The following is a 24,237-nucleotide window of genomic DNA, read 5'->3' on the forward strand; positions in this document are numbered from 1 at the left end:
CACTCACTAAGCAATTCCTACTAAAATTATTTGCATTTTCAGCTAAATTTTACAGTACATGCAAAAAAAAAAAAAAAAAGAAACTGATTCTGAAGCTTGATCACTGTGTTACAAAATCATTTGGCTGATTGCTATGCTCATAGTACATGTACGTGATTACTAACTTGTTTATATATGTATTCTTGTTGTTATGCCCATTCATGGCATTACAGCCTATGATCAGGTTTGTTTCCATCCACCAGTATGCATATGAAAATAATGGAAATTTAAAGAAATCTTGAAATATTGAATAAATAAAGAAGCTTCGTGCTTGGCTGTGGGAAAGTTTTCTAAGACTTTGAGGATTAACTGGTACTTTTAATTTGGATGTCTTGTTGTGCTGTCTGCAGTTGTTTTAATGGCATCAAATAGAAAATTTGTGCCACCAGCTGATTTTTTTTTTTTTTTTTTTTCCCACCAGAATTCAGTAAATATTTGCACTATATCTGGATGCAAACCCACTTACTGTCTAAACATAACACTGTTTTGAGCTTGTCTGGCATGTCTCCATGATTGGTCATGGAGGTGCCTAAGTATAAGTTGCCATTTTGTTGCCTCGCAGGAATGTGGAGCTTGTTGCTGCTGTTTTCGTTTACTGTGTGTCTCAATCTTTCCTAGTCACTCTATCACCTCTGAACCTGCCCCTTCCGAAAACAGCTCAGGGCTGCACATGGCTGAAATGGTTTGAGGTCCTGACAGCTCTCTCAAAGTCAAAGGGTACAAGCTGCAACTAAGCAAAGATAAAAACGGTCACCATTGTGGAATGTCGTCATAATCAGTAAACCCAAGGTTTTAGATGTTAGCCTCATTTTATGGGCTAGTGTTATTCAATTATTCTTGAATCTGAGGTATCATTACACATAAAATGGAAGGCATGATACAGAGTGTGAGTATCTTTTCATTCCAGTTATCACTTTATGTATTCTTAACAAAATCATATTTGATTATTTAAAATTCAGTGGAGAATTTGCTGGTGAAATGAGTTTTGATCTGTTTTGTTATGGTGTAAATGCAGTTATAAGCAGTTTAATCAAGGTGATGATACTTTAGTGGCAGTGTTTTAAATGGCTTTTTACTGAGTGTGTGTGTGTGTGCGTGTGTGCAGAAAATGTTCTTGTATCAGAGCCCGATCGCCATCTGAATGTACTATACTCTGTTATCTGCTGCTGGATCTGTCTTACATAACAAGATCATCCTACCTTATTTTGAATCTGCCTATCTTATCTATGTTTTCACCTCACGTAGCTCTTGGGGATGCTTTTCTAATTACTGTTAATTTAAAAATTGGATAGGTTTGATTTTCACTATAGATTATTTTCAGGAAGCAGATCCAAATTGGTGACATCCAATATAGGATCATTGATTTGGCAAATTACTTGTAAAATCTCCAGGAAAGGAAAGGGGGCAGGTTTATTGATTGTGTGTCATTAGCTAACAACACAGCATGGAGATGGAGAGAATGCACTAAAGGATAAAAAAAAAAGGCTTTAAACAACAAAAAGATCATATCCATCTATGTTGATTCAATCTGTTACAACAGTTTGGATATTTTGGTTACACCCTCATTTTCATGCACACAGTCTAAATCTTTTTATAGTTGATCCTGTACCAAAGACAGTGCCATAGACAGGTCAGTAAAAAAAAAAAACCAAAAACGTTCCATCTAGAGTGCACACATGCACAGTGGACATATATACTCATACGATACTATGCACACTGCACACCACACAGAGGAAACATCTCATAAGAATATCTCCACAGTTTGAACCTTAAATATTTGTAACATCTGGCTCTTCCACACGACAGCAAGGACCCATCATGAGACACATGGGTAGCCACGCACCATGCACGTGTGTAAATATAGCTCTAAAATTAGTGGCTGTGGCTCCAAAACCTGCAATTTTGACGCAGCCTGCAACTTGACTGGTTGGGTATTTGCCTCGGTTGCTAAGGCAACGTGTGTTTCCTGGTTTAGTTTGGCTTGACCTTCTTGTTGGGACAACTATGAAGCAGCTACACAAACTGCTATTGGCTGTCCTGGTGGATTAACAATACAACATATTAAATGATTAAAAAATATGTAACATTATAAACAAAACAATGCAATAGTGTACAATCTGCTCTCTGTGTGTATTTTTGCTACATGCTCAAATACCTAACTAGATTTGGTATGTATTGTAGAATGAGGACATATTTCTTTGCGGATCAGTTGTGATTATTCTGAATATTTTGTGATTATAAGACCAGAAGCCTGTAGGTGGCACCAGTTAAGTAATGGCGAAAGAGTCAATTTTGTTATCTCAGCCTCTTCCATCAATAATTCAAATTTCTGTCTTGCGTCCTGTCCTTTCTTTCTGTCGCACATGCACACAAGAACAAAATAACCTAATCAGTCTCCTCCATCAATCATCCTTTTCCATCACAGGACTGACTGTTCTCGAAGGCCACGTCAAGACAAAGATCAGTCAGTCAGTCAGTCAGGCTCCAGCCAGGCTGCTCAGGCCTCTAGCATTTTTGAGTCTGAATCTTCTTCTAGCTTGATCTGGAAATTTGGGACTTATGTGATTACTTTCCTGCTTCCTATGTGCTGCTTATTGGTTGTATACAGCAAGTCTCTTGAGTGAAATGAACTCGATGACTCTGATTCATTCATTCATTTTTGCTGTTGGCAAATGTGACTTCACTGTGTTAACATGCAAGTTGGTGGGATTTAGTATTTAGTAGAATTTGGTGCGTGATGTGTTTTTGGTAGGCCTGTCTACAGTATGTCACTTCATTCGAACATTTGGGGCAACAGCATATTGACCTAGATATTAACTACACCTTGGCACACCAGCACTGAGGCGGCCAGATTCAGAATTGTAAAAAAATATAAACTGTTTATAAATGAGACCTTTAGGACATATTTGTCTGTGTGAGGTGCTTAGTGAAATTTGAGAGGATTCAGATGAGACCTGACTCTTGCATAACATTTTTTTGTGGAGGAACATGTCTACACACATTGCTCACACGCAGAAACACTCATCATTGTGTAAATCCAGATTAGCAAATGAAAATTCTCTGTAGGGGGGAGATGAGATGTATAAACCAGCAGGGCCTCATTAAAAGACAGACACGGAAATCTGGTCATGTGGCCCACAGGCCCAGGATGTGCACACACTCTAATAAAATATATGCTTACACACAACACCTAAGCAAACTTTGTCATTAAAATGATTAAATTAGCCACTTTTATACTCTTACTGTTTCTAATCTTTCTATTTCTGTCTTTCTCTTCTATGTACTGACAATGACGTGGGTATCTTCAGGTAAGTTGTATCTTTGTATCTTTGACCCACATAACCCCACTTTGTATGTGTCTATTAGTTGATCCCAGATCAGATTTACTGTATGCTGAAATCCCTACAGAGCCAGCCACAAATCACAGTTCAGTTTTAGCTCCACTTAAATCGCATTACCTCTTATTTCCCTCTAAAAACATAATCTCTTCTTGCCTCACCCACCTTTTCTCTATCATACTGTATGTATCCTATTAGGTTTATATTATGGGATATAATCCACGAATGCTCTGCCTTGCTGATGGAAAATGTAGGGGAAGAACAAGTGATTATATTTGTGAACATGATTTTAGGTTGTAAGGCGATAGAGGTCCAGGGCTTATGTTGATGTGATGCACGGATGTTGTTCCAACATAAGCCACATTGTAATTTGGTGGTGAGATCAGCACATATACCGGAGCTATGACGATGTCATGGGAACAGAAATTATCTTTTTCAGTCATTTTTAGCATAAATAGTCATATATTTTCACATAATGGTGTCTTCAGAGATTTTTCATTTATTGCTGCTGATTACTGATAAAGCACTTTTAAAAAAACGTCCTTCTGAGTCAGTCAATCTGATTTTACAATTCCAGGCTCTTCCAATGAAGCATTTTGTTTGCTGTAGACTTTGCTCTTGTTAGTTTGTAGTTTTGTTTTGCATTGACGCACAGCAGACAGTAACAACATGTCTTCTGCCTCCTGCACTGAATATTATAGATATGTGGTATGCAGCTGACTGACGTTTAAGATAAGATATTGTGTTTGTGTCTTGTACGCTGTGTTTGTCGTAGTTCAGCCTTATGATAGTGTTTGTTTTTTTTTTTCTGCAGACAAAAACTGTGTTTTGGAGAGTGAGAGCAGTGGTCAGCTGGAATGCTTCTGAATACAGTCCTTCTATCCTGTAGTTACATATGAGACTGCCATTTAACCAGCAGTGTGTTGCCACGTATTGCATTGGCGAAGTGACATTAGAAGTAACAGCTTGAAGAAAATTCAAGGGCTATTCAACCAAAGACCAGCACAAATAGGACAGCAATAGAATACTTAAATATAATAATACAAAGAATAATAGGTTCTATCTTAAACAGTAAATAAAAATAAATAAAATGAAAGAGAGGCTTTATGTGATGTTTGGCAACCGCAAGAGACCAAGGTCTGTAAAGATACTTGAAGCTCTTGTGACAGTATCTTCTAAAATACTGCGACTGCGAAGAAGAGATTTATAAATGAATTACATATCCTAATTTACACTGCTAGTTGTCTTTATTTGATTGGTTTGGAACAGGGACAGAAAAACACTCCTTTGCTTTTACCACTTCTTTTTTATGAGAGTGGTGATTTGGGCATACCTCAAATTGTTTCCTCAGAGCCGAGGGGTTTACGATAAAGGTTAAAGCTGGAGCTATTTGGGCTTTTGGGCAATTAAGGTGGAGGTTTGATGAAGTCAGATTTTATTGTGTGCTTAGGTGGGTTTATTTAGACATTTGTGTGTGATTTTAATTACTGAATAATTTCAGAGTTGCATTTTTGTGGCACCTTTTGCAGAGGGGCTGCACAGCACTAACACAGCCACACTTGCGCACACACTCACACCAGTCAGCCTGTAATTGGTGACATCTGGTCGAGGCAGACGTGTCGTAGCCTGCAAGCGGTATTGAGGGGATTAACATGTACATAACACACACACACGTGTGTGCACAAACACACATACCGTGCAAACACTCTCATTTGTAACATCTTTTGCAAATGTATGTTTGAACTATTTGTGCTGCTTTCTGTTTGCTTGATTATGATTACACCACCCCTAGTTGGACTTTATTTTATCCTTTTTTTAGAAACTATGCAGTGTGTACATGCCATGCCCTCCCAGAAATAGCTGCTACCATACCTACTAGTAGAGCACCACTGTTTTTGTCAGACTGTTGGAGCTGACAAAAACACGTAACATATTAGCATTTTGCCTTATATAATGACAACATATCTTGCAGTAAAAGCCTTAAGCATCATGTTTAACTAGAGCTATTGTAATTATTCTTAAACATTAAGACATAACATCTTTCAGATACTTGGAATAAATGAATGCACACATTCTAAATGTTGTTTATTATACAGGTATGTTTAATATGTAATAAATGTGAGCTTTAAAAGTGAAACGAAAGCCTGAGATCTGGACATGTTTGCACAAGGTGCCCTGAAAGGCAGAGTGTGAAGTCGAGGCTCCTCTGATAACTGATCATCTCCTAATCAGTGTAATCAGTCCATGTTGAATTTGATTAATGAAAGATGCATACCCATAATAAATGTCTAACCCTGTTTGCTGGTCCTGCATTACAGCGTCTGCAACAAGGCTTGAATTGATCTTAGCTTAGACAGTGTTTCCAGAGTTTGTATTTCTGCCTTCGATCCATATGGTTCATCTGGTCATTCAGAACGACCAGTGTGGAGGGTTTGGGATGCACCGAGCTTGTAGCTGCTTCTGATAACAAACGGTTGAATTGTGAGGATTAAGGCGATTATATTTGATCAGCCCACAATGAATGGGTGTCAAGCCGGGGCCCCCTGCCTCACTCAGAACTGCTGACTGCCCAGATTTTCAACAATCACAATCCTGTGTGTGGCTCGTGCTGTCTATCCCTGATTAATTCTTTAAGTTATATACCTAAATACATGTTCATATATATGCGTGTGTGTGGATTTTCTATCGAGACCAATCAAGCAGCATATGGGTGACAGGAGCTTTAAGAGTTTTAGTTTGAGGCTGGGCTTCTGGCTCTCTGCCTCTTAACACTGATGGGGCTGAGAGGGATGGGGGGAGTTATCAGTATGGTAGAGAGACATACAGAGATGTAGGGAGAAAGAGAGGAGAAGCTGAGTAGGGGGGAGCGCTAAGCAGTTTCCTGCGGTGTAGACGTTGGCTTGCTGCCGCCGAGAGCATGTGCATATGTGCGTGAATATGTCTGTGAGGGTAGACTGCGAGCGAGGGAGATGGCAAAAGAGGCAACAGGAGACAGGAGTGGAGTGTATGTGTCAGGATCTGTGTGTCTGTGCGTGAACGCTTCGTCCGAGCAGTGTAGAGGACGAGGGAGAGGGGGAGAGGCGAGGAAGACAAGAAGGAGCAAAATCAGGAAATAGTGAAAAGTAGCAGGAAACTGTTATTTCTTGTGGATACCTGAGGAAACAAGCGAAGAGCCATGTTCTGTCTCAAAGGTAAGTGTGAGTGTCTGTACATTACAAGAATGTGTTTGCATCATCCTAGTGAGAGTCTGGGACTTTTCCCACAGACTGAGAAACAAAGAAAAGTTGAAGTCCATCTCTCTCTCCTCTGTGTGGAAGCAGTCTCTGTCACAGTGGCTTCCTCTGTCCGCCCTCATGTGTTTTTCTTTAGTGCTTTTTCTTCTTTCTTTCTCTAATCATTTCTTCCTTTGTTCTTTCTTTTTGTCTCTGACTCATTTAGGTTCACCGACTTTATTCCTACCTCTCTTTCTTTCGCTTTGATTTTTGATTTTTTTAATCACTCCTCTCCTTGGCTGCTCTGTGTATCATTCCTCCCTGGGGAAACATAAAGAGGTGTTGATATTGAAAGTTCTATATGAGATTTGAATTTACTTCATCAGACGTGGGAGTTTTAGCGGAGACTTGTGCTGTGTATGTTTCTGTCTGAGAGTGTGTTGTCCACAGTAACAGCTGGCGAAGCAGCAGTTGCTGGACTGCTGTCCTGCAGAGGGGGCCATGTGTTACTTGACTGACCAGTTAAGTGAGATAATGGGATGACTGGTTTCTCTTTTTCTGGCAGCATTGTATTGCACTTTTGTCAGGTCTTGCAGACTCCGGTCAGTGCTATCCTCCATTACATTACATGCCTCGCTCTCTGTGTGACTCAAACTGTTCTTTCCCTCTTTGATTTACATACATACACAAACTCTGACTTTCACCATCAACATTAGATGAAGAATGAAAGAAAAACAACTGTCTAGCAGGTTCCATGAGGTGAATGGTCCAAAAGCTTATCTCAGAATGAAGAAATTGATTGTTCGTTTTGTATTTTCTTTTTCTCTTGCCTGCAGATTTATAGGTTCCAGAAATGAGGTAATATAAATCGAACACTGCAAGTTTTCGTGGCAGTGTCCCAGTTTATCAGCTCTGCACAATTTATGTTGTCAGTTATAGTTTCCACACTATGTGAGACCTGGAATCTGGAGAGAAACAGATGTTGGAGCTGGAGAGGAAATTCAGTTTTGTTAAATTAAGTAATTTATCGTTTTTAAACATGATTGCCTATACTTAATCCTGAGCAACCATCCCTTTGTATTGTAGCAGAAAAGACTTTTACCTCATTAGTATTTGATGTACACTTTGTAAAATGTTTAAACATTGCCATGCTCTTCCAGTTATCATTAGCTGCATGTAAACACAAGAGCACCAGGTTGTGTTTCCAGCTCAAGACATGACAGACTGACCCAAATATTGTGCATTACATTAAAAGCTGATCTGACCAATAGATTACTCGACATTGGTTGCCAGTGAGAGAATCTATGCTTATGATTTTAAACAAACCCCATAGTTGGAGTTAGCAACTGTGGGACAGATTTGACACATTTTTAGTCTGTGCTCCTCCACATGCAGCTGTGGCCAGAGTGGATTCTCATCTGTTTTGACCAAACACTCTATCAGCCCCCCCACCACCACAGTAAAGCCTTGCATTTTACTGTAAGCCTTTTTTGCTACCCAGCCAGACCACTTGGTGTGGCTTTGGGTATGTTACATAAGTTATTTCTGCACTTGAGCCACACTCCCTGCCAGAAAGTTGACATGGGACAGAGTAAGGATTAGTTGGACTCATTTTTTTGGTTCCCTGCAGTGTGAAGGGTGTAGAAATGCAAGTTTTCTTTCCATGTCCAGTGAACATAAGCCCTGACAAACACAAGTATTACTGAGAACCTATCCGATCTTCTTACTGTGAGGTCAGTTCAGGGCAGCTCAGGCCAAGTCCAGTCTGTGAAAACATGTTTGAGTAGAAGTTGGGCTAGAGTTTTGTTTTTTGTTTTTTTTGACCACGCTGATAGCAGTTCATTTGGATGTGTTTATATGTGAGTACAGCAGCTTTTGTTTGCGTTTGAATAGCAGATGCAGCGATCAAACTATACGCAGATACTCCAATAAAGAAGTGTTTAGCTGGATCATCCAGTTATAATAATAATATAAAAATGAGCATGACCTGCAGTTGAGTTCAGTATCTCAACAAACATTTGTGAAAGTGAACAAAATAGAGATGAAATGATGTGCAAATAATTACAGATCTCATCTGCAACATTTTGCTCATAATTCAGGTTACTTTTCAAGCGTGTGCCGCTTTTCATTTCGTTTGTTTTCCTTTGCTTACATGATTCATGGTAAATAAAATGTCATCATGTAGGATGAAGCCCAAATCAGAACCAGAAATCGTTGCCAAATACCAAAGTTGTCAGCTTCTTATTTTAGCAACTCCATTAAAGTCAGTCCCTGTTAACTTTTTGAACCTGTGAGACGACAACCAATATCCAGTGCACCTGTGCTGTGTGTCTGGAGAGACTCTGACCTCTTGAACTGAAATTGACCCACTACCTGCCCTCTGGCCTTGTGGGTAGATGTGTTGATGGATGTTCTCACACTCAATGTGGCAGACTGATTATCTCCAGTGGAGGGGAAGAAGGGAGCAGGCATGATGGGAGAGAGGTGCTGAAATGTTGATGGCGGAATATGTCCTTTCAGTAAGAGGTAGCTTGCTTTTTTAGGTTCCACAATATGGGTCAATGTTGGACATTTAGCTTTCCACAATAGGTCATTTATTGATATTTACTACTGCCATGTTGAGTTATTAGTATGTATATGCATGTTGCCATCCTCTGTATTCCAAGACAAAGTCAGATTTGAACATTATGACTTTACCTAAAACCACTTATCCATATTTACTCCTGAAAATGTGATCTGGACTAATATATTTGGAGTGCATTTATTCTAACTACTGCATTTGAATTAGTGGATTGTTGAGAAAATAGCTTGTATGTAGCTAATCAACTGCTTATGTGTCCGAACCTTTTTTTAACCTATGGTTTCTTGGTTTGTTAGTTTAATTTGTTATGCCTGTCTATAATGTGCTGAAATAATATAGAAGTATTTGAAGGCACCTCCATGGAACTGAAGCATCTTTGTCCATTCATTAGAAGTGTTTTAGACATTAGAAACTCACAACAAGATGTTGCCCTTTGTAAACATGAACAAGAGGCAGATTTCCGGTTTTGATAGGTAAACAATATATGGTAAAGTTACATTTGCCATTGTATGGACTCGTGTCAGGACTCTGGCGGACCTTTTGTATTGTGAAGTTTCAAAACTCAGACCTTTTGGTTAGTTTGGAAGGTGATTAGTAATCAGTAAGGGCGGCTTGCTGTATTTTTAGTTTGAGACAATTTTCCTTAGCAGTCAAGCGTTAAGCTGTGATGTTTCCAGGGACAAAGCTTCACAAGTTTGGTTGTGGGTAAAGTTTGAGAAAACAATGGTCGACTCCCTGTGGCTGACTGAATGACTTCCCCAGACACTAACTCAGCGTGCAGGTGCTCCTCTGACTCCATTCAGACCTATGAGTATCCATGGTTACCATTGTCCCTTTCCCCAAGCCTTCCGCTTTGGCTTCCCCCTCCTCGCACACATAGAAAGGTATGTGCACAAGTGAGTTTTCATAGACACATACATGCATAGATACAAATACAACACGTTGAACATATGACAAGAAAATAATCCCCACACCCTCTGGGAGAGTCTGATCCCCGTGAATGCTGATTAAGATCGATTACAACCGACTCATACACATACACACTTGTTCTGTATTTGTTTTTGTGTATATTCATACACGACTGTCTACCACAAACATTCATGTATCTGTAAAATGGCACTGATGTCATTGTGTCACTGTAAAAACACCCTCTGTTGTGATGTTATGATGTTATTATGTGTGTGGGTTTGCATGACTTTACACCCCCTGATGTTCTGCTGATGTGTGTGAACTGGATGACCCACTGTCTATGTATTTATGAATTCAGGGCAACACTGCTGTTACGTGCAATTTAGGTCACAGTCAAAATATTTTGGCTTGGTTAGCGGGCTGTGTGTGTCCACATGGTTTTATGTTTGTGTATGTGCACACACACACACGAACACTGTAGTTTTCTTATTGCTCATGTGTGTTTCTGTAGTTTTGGTTTTGTAATCAGCTTGTGTGCTGGTTGACTCATCGTTCTGTGGAAATGATAACCATTAGTAATGGCTGTCTTCGCCTGTGGTTATCTGCTGAGAGTTTGACAGGGTAACAACCACACGCTCGCACACAGTTCCGTAGTCCGACAAAGTTTCAATTAGTTTCCGTTTGTACTAAGTATTTGTATTTTTGTATTTTGTATATTTGTAAGTATTTTAGAGCGCTCACAACGGTGTGGTGTTGTGCAGGCATTAGCCACCACCAGAGGGAGACATTTGACTTTGTGTTAAAATAATTTTTCACACTTGAAACTTTCTCTTTTCTGTTTAACCTGTCTTTTATAATCCCATTGTCTCGGCTTCTGTCCTGTTGAACTTTCATTGGTATCGGTGTGTTATGTGACTTCAGATTTCTTCAGTCATATTGTCTGTTGATCTCCACTTTATTAATCTGAAAAAGTCAGTCTACCTCACAGGATGACCAGATGATTAGGCATTGTGCTCAAACACACACCCTTCCCTTTAAGGTATGTCTGAAATTTTGACCCTGTTTGTTAATCTGCATGTTGCTTTGTTTGCTGCGTATCTTTTTATCTAGTGTCTGCTGCGCTCACATGTGTCTGTGTTGGTCTGGTATTACTTCTTGTCCATCTGCACATCACTCTGTTTCAAATAGCTAATTAGCTTCAAATGCTATTTAAATAAGAAATATTTCAGACTTGTGCTCAGTAGGTTTTGTCTTCACTTTAAAGCATCATGATGCATATGTTTTTAGCCGGGGCTGTGCACTTTAAAACACCAATCTAGTGAAGGTAAACGTGAGGCGGTGGATTGGTATTTGGCCCACACGAAGCTTTCCTCACACTTCGCGTCATCTGACTTAACCAGCTGACATGCAACATGCCAATGTGTTCTTGAACTTCCACACATTTGAGCTCTGGAGGTGATGGAATTATTTATCTACAGCCTGGTGTCCATCTGTGTTGTGTGTCTGCCACAGTCAGAGACCAGGGGCTTGGAGGCTGGATAATCTGGGTTTACAGATTAGAACAACAGTGTTGAGGAGCTGAGGAAACAGAGGGAGTAGGAGGGGCTGATGGGAAAAGCCATGTGGATGCAATTGGACAATGCTCTTTCTTAGATAGATTGAGAAAGAGGATGAAGGATGTGCATAGATGTTGCTAACTTGTCTTAACACTTTTTTGGAAGAACTGATTTTTCTAACCTCATCTCTAATTTACCAAATGAGGCGCTTGCCATCTTTGGACATGAACCCATTTTTAAAGAACAGACCAAATGGATTCTTGACTTTTTTTTGGATCCTCTTTCACTCAATTTGTGGTGGATACTTGTGGGTCATTGCAAAGGACAAAAACATGCTCTAACCACAAGTATTTCCAATAAGGCACCGCCCTTTGTTTTTATACCTTATTTTTGCATCTTTGGACTATTGTTGAAATTTCTTGTGGTCCCTTCTGGGGTTCAGAATTTGTGCTTTTACAAGCCTGCCCCGAGTCCACCAGACAGCCAACTGACAATCATGCAGGATTTTTGCAAAGGTTTTATGTTGCAATATTTCTCTGGAATATTTGTTCTGGAATTAAATCTTGTAATCTAACACTGTGCACAGCCTTCCTTTGTCAGGCAAATCAATGCAAGTCAATAGGATCCCCTGAGAGAGGGAGAAGCACAAAAACAGTAGGAGGAGAGAGAGGAGGAGACGGAGGGGGATTGGGTCCACTGTGGGTTGCAAAAACCTCCAAACCTCTCTCCTATCTTTCCAGAAAGAGAGGGGGAGACCAATTGTGGGTTTGGCACTAAGGGGGGGAGGTCTCCTACACACACACCCTCCAGCCCCCAATCCCACCACCATCAAGTGGAGGGTCTAGAGAGAGACAGGGTTGTACAAGAAAGAGGAGTTGGGGGCTTGAGTCCTGGATAGAGCAAGGGAGGGTGGGTGGTAGTGGTGGGGGTTTAGGTCTTAGCTGGGGATGATCACATACGTGCACTGCCTCTCCTCAGAGCTGGTGGTCAGCTGTTGGCACAGAGCCTGTTATGAGGACCTCCCTGGTGAGAAGCGAACTCTGTGCTCCTTTAAGCCCACCAACAAGATGGGAAACAGCCTCCATCCTGAGGCCTTCCCTAGCCACAGGCCTGCTAGACCAGAGGGCTGCCTGCGCAAACGTCTGCTTTCTGTGTCAAAGGTCCACCAGAGGCAGGACTCTCTCTGGACACCCAAACCGATGCTTGGACCCGTCGCTACAGGTTCACCGGGGAAAACACAAACCTACCAAGATGGCAAAGGTACAGACTAGAGAGCAGAACACGGTCACTGGGTTAATTAGCCTGAAGTAGTGGAGCTGGAGCAAACTGTTAGTTTGCTTTGTGTTGTCTAACATTGGAGCCTTATAATGCCTAAACTCTCCAGACACTTCTCTGTGACTAGAAGACAGTAGACATTTATATTGTTACATACATATACTGTATACACATACATATAGTGTTCTTGCCTACAACTTTAGAACTCAGCTACCCAGTTTGCAGTCTTTGTGATCCTCTCAGTAAGACTTAACATGACACCACATTGCTGCTCTGCTGCAGTAATGATTGTGGCATTTGCTTTGGCTGAGAAACATACTCCTGCTTCTAAGTGTACTTAGGTCACCTGAACGGTTTGTGAGAACTGATTATATGCTGTATGACATGGTGCCAGAGAGTCACGACACAGTGTTGGAAGGTTTCCTAAGCTGGGCTTTGTCTTTTCCTATTAGGTGTTCTTCAACCCCCCCCCCCCCGTAACTGAGTGATCTGTGCCGTCTGTATGTGTGTCTCTAAATTTGTGTGTGTGTATGTGTAATACTCATCGTCCCAATTGGCATCAATGCAGATTGTTGCTCTGTGACCTCAGAGACCTTTGGCATTTGGTGTAGTGGTAGAGGATCATCCAGGCAGGGATTGGATGACCCTCAGAGAAAGGCTTTCATGAATATAGTCACTAATGTATAACTACATAACCTGCCAATCAGCACATTAGTTATTGTCAGTAACATCTGTGGTAGTTCTTTGTCTGTGTTGTGATATATAATTTATGCATATTATATTGAAAGATGTTTTTACTGTGCATATGCATGTATTTCTTTTTCTGCTGCACATACATACTTGTATGCTTGCCAGTGTAGTCTCTTTGTACCTTTACTTGTTAGTGAATGCATGCCTCTGTGCATGCTTGCATCCAGATCATGCTTCACCTTCTTTTAGGACAGTAATGCTCCCCTGGGTGGCTGCTCCTGGGAACAAGACACAATAGTTAGCAGCTGGAGGTGATGGGCAGGCCTGTGGGGATGAGTAACAGAGCTGACAGTATGGGGAGGATGAAGCTGACACTGCTGGGGTTACAGACGTGACCCACTATCACCTCTGCCACTACATAAAGGAACCATCAGGGAGATAAGAGAGCCTGCTGAAGGATAAAAAAGAATCATCAGGGAGGCCTTTGGCCTCAGCATGTCATTAATGCCATTTTTCTTTACATATTGTAGAATATAAAGTATGAAAGAAAGCCATTAGTGAAACAGGGTTAACAGGGTCTTGCTAATAGTACGACTTTTTCAACTTTTGTTGTCTGTTATTGTTCTGTTTTCGAGTCTTTGTCTCCTAACTTTTCCCTAATGTCTTTCTGCATGTATGCTTATCTAAAACTGAATCCCTTATTCCTGCGCATTTAGCGTAACAATATGCTGCCAGATGAATGTGTCCCGTCCTCACGCCTGCTTTGGCTAACATGCCGTGACAGCTCAAGATGTCGCCGCCATGGGTACAGTATTGTCTGGGCTCTGTAGGTTGAATCAAACTCCCAGTCACTCTGTTTTCATGCACGGCTGAACAGATGACCGACATACACAAAGGCACAAATTGCATTGGTTATTACATCTTTTGTGTGTATTTGTTTCTGTGGTTGTCCTGTAGCCATTTTGTCTCTGTTATCACTACCTTATGTTGTTTTTACCCTCTTTCTGTTTTGCACCAAACACAAACCAATTTTTCTGGTTCCTCCTAATACTACTTTCTTATTGCAGAATGGTAATGGCCTCACTTTTTTTTTTCTTTCCGTGGCTTCTCCCCCTATGCTACTTTATTTTATATCACTTAAACGAAGGAGCAGGTGTTCCACCAAATCCCCCATAATCCTTTAGTGGGAAGGCGGGTTCAGCTATTGACCAAGTCGTGCCAAAGACTCCCAAGGGAAGGGCACCTGAGGGAGGCCAGGTTTGTAGAGTAACTAGATGAAACCAAATGAATTGGATTGGGCACATTTATGGGAGGAGCGCTGCTGAAAATCAGTTAGGGTAATGTAATTGTGGCTGTGGGGATCAGGAGAGGATTCAATGTCAGCTTCAGCTCATTGTTATCAGCTACACTTCACACAAATAGAACCACATTTCAACAAATCAGTGCCTTAGAGTCTGCTGTGAGATTAAGGTGACTCACTGGCCAGTTAACTAAACTTGCTGATTGACTGAGAGACAAAAGACATGTCTCACACTCATACACACACTCAAACATATGAGTAAACGGCAAGTACACACTTAGTCCTTATTGTGCATGAAAAACCCCCAGTAGCAGGGTGGAGGTGACAATGCCAATGCAGTAGAGAGCATGACACACAGATTAATGAGATGAAGGAAAGAAAAAGGATTTTACACACACTTTTGAGAATTTGGGGTCAGGGGTCGTCTTGGGTCATTCAGCTGTAAAATGGGTTGAGGCTCTGTTTTCATTCAAAGCAACCCTCTCTGCCTCCTTCTTTCTCCCTTGTTTCATTGATCATATCTTTAACCATGTTTGTTTCTATGTGATCGAATGTACGTCTGCTCTTTTTTTTCCTGTCTATTTATCGATTCTACCTACTGCAGTCCAACTGACATCTGCCCTGTCATGTCTCTGTAGATGTGCATTTGGATAGAAAATGAGGTGAACTATACTCACTGGGTAATAGCTGTCTGTGTATGTAACAGACCAAGAGCTCTCAGCTTGTTAGAGGACTAATAGGTAATGGCTGGTTAGTTATTGGCTAAACAGGTGCCCCTCCATCATGTGTGTCCAACAGCTAATGAAGCCATCACTGATAAATACTGGGAAGGAATTGAGTTGAATGTAGTTCTGTCTGTGTGTACATCACTGAGATTGTTTGTGAGTCCATTTAAAAAAAAAAAAAAAAAAAAAAAAAAAAAAAAAAATTGCATCTTGGTTGTTATGGCTGAGGAGTTTTTGCTTCACAGGTATTAACCTACTTTCATTGTGTGCTGTGCTTGTGTTGCCGGCACTTTTCTTTGCCTATTTAAAATGGTTTTGTCCAACACTCTAAATCCAAATGTATTCAGTCTGTCATCCTCAAATCAACAAATCGCTTTAGAAACGAAAACCAAATAATGCATTGTATGAAAAATGACTGAAGCCTGAGATGTTGGAGATTTCTTTTTAATCTCCCAAAATATTTCAGTTCAGTACACATCATAAAGCTAGCATACATTTGCACTTTCCAGGAAAGTGGTTTTGTCTTTAAGCGTCATTGCGTAAAAACAAACTTAGGCATACTGCGGTCAGATTAATAGAGTTGGTCTGGGCTCAGCTGGCTTTCCGTTTGGCAGTCTGGAAGTGATGGATGGGGAGGAGAGGACTGAGTCAGGGAGAACAGTGTTTATTTCTGGAGGGATCAGGTGGAAGAGACCCTCAAAGTCCCATATGTGTAGAATTACCTTTTACTTAATGGCCTGATTATCTCATCAGGTCATAGCAGCCAGATAATTACTGAAATCTAAAGAGACATTTATTTTTTATTGACTATGTGTCAGAAGAGGAACACGCTGGTCTGGTTTAATTATTGTTTATGGTTTCTTTATTGTTATGCACTGTTTCTTTCTTTACTCACTAAATGACCCTTTATTTTCTGTAGTATGTGCAGCACCCCTGCTGACATGGAGAGCCCCCTGGAGGGTGGGTCAGTGTATTACTTCACATGGCACTCAGACTTTGGAAAAACAAGAGACACACCTCTTGTTGATATTACACATGCAGCTCTTTCGTTTTAGCAAGTCTCCAGGATCTACTCTTTCCTTCATTCACGTCATCATTGTGGTTCCTGGTGCCTCTCTTACCTCGCTGAGGTTGTTCACATGATAACAACCTCACATGATAAATGAAAAGAGTAATCTGCTGATTAATTGGTAATGTGTTTATAATGCTTTTTGCCAATGTTTGCTCTAGCAACAGCTTTTGACCCCCCTCCTTAAACTCAGTCAGTTCAGCAGTGGTCATGTTGTTAGTAATTGAGAAATCTAATTGTAGCATAGTGCAGGATAAGTACGTCTAATCACTCCATGGCTGTGCCAGCCTCAGTCCCAGCTCATTTCTTTAATGAGTGCTGCTATTGGAAGGAGATTTTTCCCCTCATGCTGCCTCCAGTCAGGTCCTGTGAGTTTTCTGTCCCCATTTGCCTCAGTGACCGGTCTGCTCCCTGTCTGCACACACAGTTTACATTCCTGACTTTTACTGTATGGTTCACAAAGAGTGCATAGTCTCCTGCAACCCAAAGAAAAACTACAAGGTAAGGAATAATAATGTGTTCATTTATGTAGTTTCCAGTGTGGTACGGTAAACTACTTTCAGATTAGTCTCCTAAACTGTGCTTTTTTTTTCCATAACTGTGTCATTTTTCAAAAATGTTTTACAAGGTGAGAAATTGGTGCTTTTATCATTGGAAACCCAGATACATATTAATGTGGCAACAACCACAAAACTGGCTCCTCTGTCACTTTCCTGCATCTAATCTGTCTCATTTTTTTATCAGCTCCAAAGTCTCAACAGCCAGAGACCCCCACTCCTCCACCATGTACCCCAGCCTTGTCTCCTTCTTCCTGCCTTCTGCTTAAGCACAGGCTCCTGTGTCCCAATCAGCTGGGGTTTCCATTAAGCCTCAGAAAGCAAAGCTAAGCCCCTGAAAAGCTTCTGTCTCCCCATAGAGACTGATTATAAAAGAAAGTGAGAAAAGGAAAGGAGAGGAAAGAAAGTGATTGTAAAGGCCTCTTTAAACCTGTCTCATTAATGAGTTGTCTTCACCATGGCAACATCTCGTTTTTGAGGTTTTTCTACTCAACATGCATTAGATTAGAGCTAAAGACAAAAAAAAAGAAAAATGTAGAGTAAAGAAAGATACAACCATTTTTGTGCTTGTAAAACCACAGGTCAGGCTGCCCTGATGAGTCTTAGTCTAACTTTATAACACACGCTAAATTCCTACACTCCCTTTAACCTTTCTTAAAGAGCTGTGTGAGGGGCATTTGTAAACCAATTACATTTCTTTGAGGCACCACAAGGTGGTACCATTGTACAAACTAGCAGAGGAGCTCATTCATTGGATTAAAGTGTTGTGTTTCTAGTCTGTAGTTCAAAGTTGATCATGAGTGAATCATCAGTTTTCACCTATAGAAAATACATTATAGCACACAGACAAAATGCTTTTTTGTGTGTGTGTGAGATTAAATTAACATACTGATGAAGTTATGGTAACGACCAGAAAGAATTACAGTTGGATTAAATGCCCATCAGACAGCATGCAACCATTTATCTACACTAAAAGAGGCACATGAGGTGTCACAATTTAATTTGGAATAATGGAGGTCTTAAATTTTTGGGGGTATTTGATCAGGGAGCTGGTCTCATTTCCCCGGGGCCCCATTAGGAGGGCACACTCGCTGCATACAAGAGAGGTCTGCTGTTTCTATTAATGCTTCCATTCCTCCATTATTGCTCAGATGGGACAGAAGGGGGAGGGACGGATGGGGAGAGTCAGGGGAAAGCGAAGGCACGGTCTATTAAAGAAGGGGGTGGGGGGATAGTGGATTTGAGGTTCTGCTTTTTTCTCAGACAAGGTCTCAACATGGGATTATCAATAGAGAAACCCAGGCTTAATGCATGCACGTGCACGCACATATTCAACTCTGTAAAAATTATCCCAGAGTGTCTACAGTGTCTCAGTTTGTGTATGAGTTTGGGTGTGTTTCACAGATGTTGCTATGATATACAGTATCTGTCATCTTGTGAGCATTAACCCTGACCTGGGACATATTTAGCCCTTTCCCCTGGGATTACACACACACACACACACACACACTTGTTGTGCTATCATGGCAGGGCTGCATTATAGAAGATTTTTAACATTCTTCCTATAATCGCTCTTACGGTTTTTCTGTCAGGCTTGCAACGTGGATTGTTACAAGTTGGATTTAGAAATCCATGCCAACTGCACAAACGTGTTGTCAAACGTGTCAAATTGTCAAACGTGTTGACAATTACTTGATTCTACATGAAGAATATGAGTTTGTGAGTATGTGCATGTTTCTGAAGAGCTGAACAGAAAATAGTGATCTTGTGTTGTTGAGTTTTGAATGTCTAATGAGCTAAAGGAAGGGATATGTAAATTGAGTCAATGTGACAGGCCTGATGAACAGAGCCAAATGCAGTGATGCATTGTAATTGTGTTGGTTAATAACCATAATCAATGCCAGCCACCAGAACTTGCTTCCAACTTCAGACCTAATCTCCTGACTGTGCTGCAGCCCTGAGGCTGACTGTCTTGTCCACTTCCGAAATTTGCTGTCATTGGTCAGTTGGTTGTGTTAGCTGATTGTGTATTGGATGTTTTGATGTTGCAAATTCCCTCTCCCCTTCCCAAATGACCTACTGATGAGAAATGAGGTGCAAAGTGAGAAATGGGTCAAACAGTATAGTGTCAGTTTGCTCCAGTGGAGAAGCAAGTGTTGATAAACACACATGCGCACTTCGTAGCTCATATGGCTTTAACCCACTTCCACTGATAGCCTTGAGTCTACTTGATACACAGACATTCGGATTTCCTCTGAATGATGCAGGGTAGCCCCAGGTGGCTTGTTGCTTTGCGCCCTTGAGCTACTGGAGGCACTTAACCTAAATTAGCTCAGTATGTCTCTGTGCCTCTGTGTCTACATTGGACAAGACCCTCCCGTCAGCAGTTAACAGCAGAAACAACATTATATATAAATATACAAAGAAATATTGAAACTAATGAATCATATTTTAATGCAGACAAAATAATGTTCTGGCTGCCAGCTATTCGTTGCCTTTATCATCCCAGCTTGGACATTTTGCACATCAGACTTTAAATTAAACCAGAGGTTTATGTGAGATGTTTTAAACTCATTCTGCAGAAATACACACAGTGTCCACAGTGAACCACAACAAGTGCAGCACTCTGCAGTGTATCATATTTGGGTTTGTGTCAAATTTATTCCATTTTCTGTGTGAAGGTAATAATTGCATTAATGATTGTGGCTGCTCCTGTGGAGTGGGCGGTGCGCGCACGCACACACGCACACTCACACACACACACAGGCCCGTAAGAGAGAAGAGCAGACAGCTCTGGCGATGAAATGTAGGTCAGGAACCAGCATGGCAGCTAACATAATGTGTGTGCAGGAATCCCTGCATGGGTGTTTGTACCTGTGTTCGCACAATACCTTGTGCAAGTGTGTGTCTGAGAACAGTTTGAAAATTAATAATTAAATAAAGGATACAGTCATTACAGGCCTTTGTGTTCTCAATTATTATATATATAAGATATTATGCTGTCAGAAAGGAGTAGATTGTGGCTGCAGGCTGACATCCATGCATGCACGGTAACATATACACCCATACATAGAAAAGCATGGCACATATCAAGCTACTCTAAGCCATTATAAAGCAGAGGGCATACACAAACTGTATACACAATACACACAACACACTTAGGCGTCATGGTTATTGATGTGGTGAGTCCTCAGAGGACTCACTGGAGATTGAGAAGTGCGAGGAGTCAATATAGTTGGAGACAGCGTGGCTGGATGGTAATGGTTTTAATGTAATCTGGGGCTTCTCTTTATGTTACACTACCAGTGACTGGGTGAAGGTTCCCGCTGGGAGATTATTTTTCACTATCATATCGGACATGTTACACCTGCACCGTCAGAATTTAAAGAATGGGAACAGCTCAGCTGAGTAATGGAACAGACAGAAACTGTTATTTTTATGATGCTAAAGCCAAGGTCAACATGAAATAACTTCCCTGCTTGTTGCCTCTGTGAGGCTGTATGAAAGCAGAGCAGTATTTATGAGTAACTGAAGCTGATCGCAGTTGACCATGTTTTATTACAATTCATTCAGTGGTTTCAAAGACATTTCCCTCAAACCTTAGCAAACTGTAACCTCATGTTTGAGCTAAAGGAGAAGTCAGGGGATCAGGGCAGTACCATGACATCTATACAAGATTTCATGGCCACCCACTGGACTGACAATACAACAGACAAACTGACATCTCCATGACTCAAACAGGTTGGGCTACTTAATTCAACACTGACAAGCCCATCCAAACACCAGAGGAATATTCCCATCTACGAACTTTTGACGTCTAGCAGGCCCGTTTCAGTTTCAGCTTGTTGCCTTGCCAACTTTGGATGAGTGGTGTGTGTCTGTTTGTGTGTGTGTGACAAGCCAGTGGTGTTGGTTTGCTTTAGATTTACTGCTCTGTTGCCAGGGAAGAAATGGGCGGTTAGCCACAAATCCATTCTGATGGATGAACCGCCCAAAACTGCCACCCGCTCTCCCTCTCTGAAGACATCAAAAGCTCAGGCACACAAATCAGCCTGTTTGTCAGATATAGGTATTTAAACTCTGCGCTCAACTTATATGTACAATAAGTGACCTGACTTTTATTGTGTTGAAACTGAGATTAGGTTGTGAGGTGTCCTTGTTGAAGGAATGTATAAGGAGGACGTATTTAACAGTTGCACACCTGCTTGTCAGTTTGTGCTCTGCAGCTGTTTTTTCCTTTTAGTTGTCGAGGTCTTTTTTTTTTAAGGCTTCTCTTATCCAACTCTTGTCCATCTAACATGCTGACATTGACCTGCACAATGTCTTCAGTGTAAACTGGACTCCAGTCTTGTCTGTCCACGTGCTCAGAGAGATATACATGGAAATATGTAGAGTTTACTCTGCATGCCTTTTCTCTCTTCCTCGCTCTTTTATCCTGGCTTGAATTTCAAAGGGGGTTGTTGTAGGGAGCGCCTGGGTCAGACACTAGGGGAGAGAAAATTAGGCATGACCGCCAAGCCTGCTGAGTCTTTGTGTATGTTTGTGTGTCTGTCTTCCTGTGTATAATATGTTTTTATTCAGTTTGCACCTATGGATGTTTTTGCATCCATACTCCATCTATCTCTCTCATTTCTTGCTTCATCTGCTCTACTATTCTCCACCCTTGATTTTTTTTTTTTCCTCTCCCAGCTTCCTTTATATCCTGTCTCTTGTTTCTTTTGTCCCTCTAAACGCTGCCTTTTCTATCCTGCCTCACATCACTATTCAGCAAAATGCTCTACTTCTGCCACATCAAAGAATGTTTCAACATTTTGCGGATGCCATCTTGCCTTCCCATCTCTTTCTTCTTGACCTTTTTTCGAAAGCCTTTGTGCAAAGTTTAGCTTTGGATACCATCTCCATTTTTGCCTTCTTGTTCCACAGCCCACAAGAAGTATTGTGCTGCCCCTTTTTCAAAGACATTTCTCTGATTCTTACGCATTCAGACACATCATGCTTTGTGAGAACAGTTACATCGTGTTTGAACAGAAAACACAAATATATGCATGTCACCACATCAAGGCTAGTGTATGGACATAAATGTTCTTGTGAAATAGAACATACAATAACACAGAGTGGGGTGTTATTATGTTGGCGATAGTGTGTGTGTGTGTGTGTGTGTGTGTGTGTGTGTGTGTTCAGGGTGTAGTTTGCAGGGTGTCACCCGAACCTGGAGGCTTTTTCTCATGGTTCACAAAGGAGGAAGAGCCTATAGAGGGAGGCCCCTCTGCTTTTCATGGAGAAGAATAACCGCATGTACACACACACATACACACACACGTGCACGTAGCAGATTTAATCGGTAACGTAAATTCACCAACCATCTTCCAGCCTGATGATCTTATTGCCTAGTGAGCCACTTCACAAACTTGAAGCACGTTTGTCACACAAATCACCATATAGCCCCTTTAGTCTGACCTCTTTTAACTCTGTTCTGCATGTAATCATGCAAATACGCTGCTGATGGGCTCATTCAGAACCACCAAAAACATGCAGGCCTTGCCTTTCTGGCAGTGAATAGTGAGACTGTCTGTATTGACAAACACCGTCAACCATTTGTTAGCATACATCTTCTTTTCTGTCTTAATGTGTGTGATCTTGGTTTTACTATAGATTTGACAACCCAACATCAGGATCCCTCATTATCAGTATCAGGTATTTGATGGTATAAATCATTGATTTTTAAGTTGACGACTTGGTTTAAGGTTAGGGAACGTGTATAGAAAAATGAATGTAAGTCAAAGTTAAGTCCTCACAAGTGATGAAAACAGTGGTGTGTGTTTGTGCCTGTGTGTGTAGGAATCCCAGCTGCTTGAATGGAGTAGGTCAGATGGAAAAGACCAGAGGAGGGATGGAGGGAAGGCTGGAGTTACCCAGTAACCTCTGTCTGCTGAACAGAGAGGTGCAACAGACAGAGTAGAGACAGAAGGGGGGGGGGCAGCATGAGTTTGGTGTCAGAGTAAGGTCATTGAACAAGTGCTGGGGTTTATTGGGCTGGAGACGCACGGGAACTTTCCCCATGCTAAAATCATTAATGGCAAAGAAAACAGTTTTCACAACTTGTTTACTCAGCCTATCCTCTCTGTCACTTTGGCTTCAGTGTGTGTGTGTGTGTGTTTTTTTTTGTTTTGTTTTTTGTGTGTGTATGTGTGTTTGAGCGAGAGTTGGTGTTTACTCAGCAGGAAGTTTGAAGTTTAACTTTGCTTAACTGTTTGTCTATCAGTTATCTTTTTCTTACCCATCTCAGGATTTATTAACATCATCCCAACATCACTATATTATATTACTGTTTTTATTTAATCATCTGTGATGATTACAGGTTTGTTGTCAGTCAGAAGTTGCACTTACTTTAGACTAAGTAACTGTTGATACCATATTAATCTGTATTAGTGTGGGAAACAAGCAGATAAATGGCTGTATTGGTGTGTATGATCATTAACTCCTCAAACTTCATACTGCCAAACCACCCCACCCCCCACTGTGTAGCTGATACATTATTCATGCCCTCGACTATATATCAGGGCAAAGACCAAAGCGATCAGATTCCCATCAACCCCTGATGCTACGCTACATTCACAGAGATGTAGGGATATTAAAAAAGGGAAGAGATGACAAGCCATTACTCTATAATTACAGATCTTACAGAGTACAGCTATGAAATATTTCTTCCTACCAGATGAAGAGCTGCTCTTCCTCCTTTGGGAGTTGTTGGACTAAATAGACAATCTCTCCCATTATCCTTTTGATTTGTGGGGATGGCTCTGTGTCAAAGTTTTGGAGTAAAAGTGTATTTTATCAATTGAGAATGAATTAAAATTCTGCACAGATGAAAAGAAGAATCTATTTCCTTTTTTTTGTGTTATATATAAAAGATTTTTGTTGATTAGCCTATGGTCATGAATTCAGTGACCTTCCATTAGCTGCCTGAATCCATGCAAACGTTCAGT

The 24,237-nt window shown here is 41.0% G+C and overlaps 1 protein-coding gene across 6 annotated transcripts in view; it reads left to right on the forward strand.

Annotated features, from left to right (window-relative positions):
* Positions 1-24,237, forward strand: part of nhsl1b (NHS-like 1b) — an 86,204-nt gene that overhangs the window by 35,013 nt on the left and 26,954 nt on the right. The window contains exon 1 of one of the 6 annotated variants that reach the window (XM_026319318.1): positions 6,462-6,568. The exons of 4 other annotated variants lie outside the window; for them this stretch is intronic. In XM_026319318.1, the coding sequence (XP_026175103.1) occupies positions 6,553-6,568 (16 nt within the window). In that variant the 5' untranslated portion in view covers positions 6,462-6,552. Of the gene's footprint in view, positions 1-6,461; positions 6,569-12,608; positions 12,896-24,237 lie in introns of those variants that run through there. One more of the 6 variants, XM_026319315.1, reaches the window with a different exon arrangement.

Source organism: Mastacembelus armatus, chromosome 24 (genome assembly GCF_900324485.2).
Source record: "Mastacembelus armatus chromosome 24, fMasArm1.2, whole genome shotgun sequence".
In the NCBI taxonomy this organism is placed as follows: domain Eukaryota; kingdom Metazoa; phylum Chordata; class Actinopteri; order Synbranchiformes; family Mastacembelidae; genus Mastacembelus; species Mastacembelus armatus.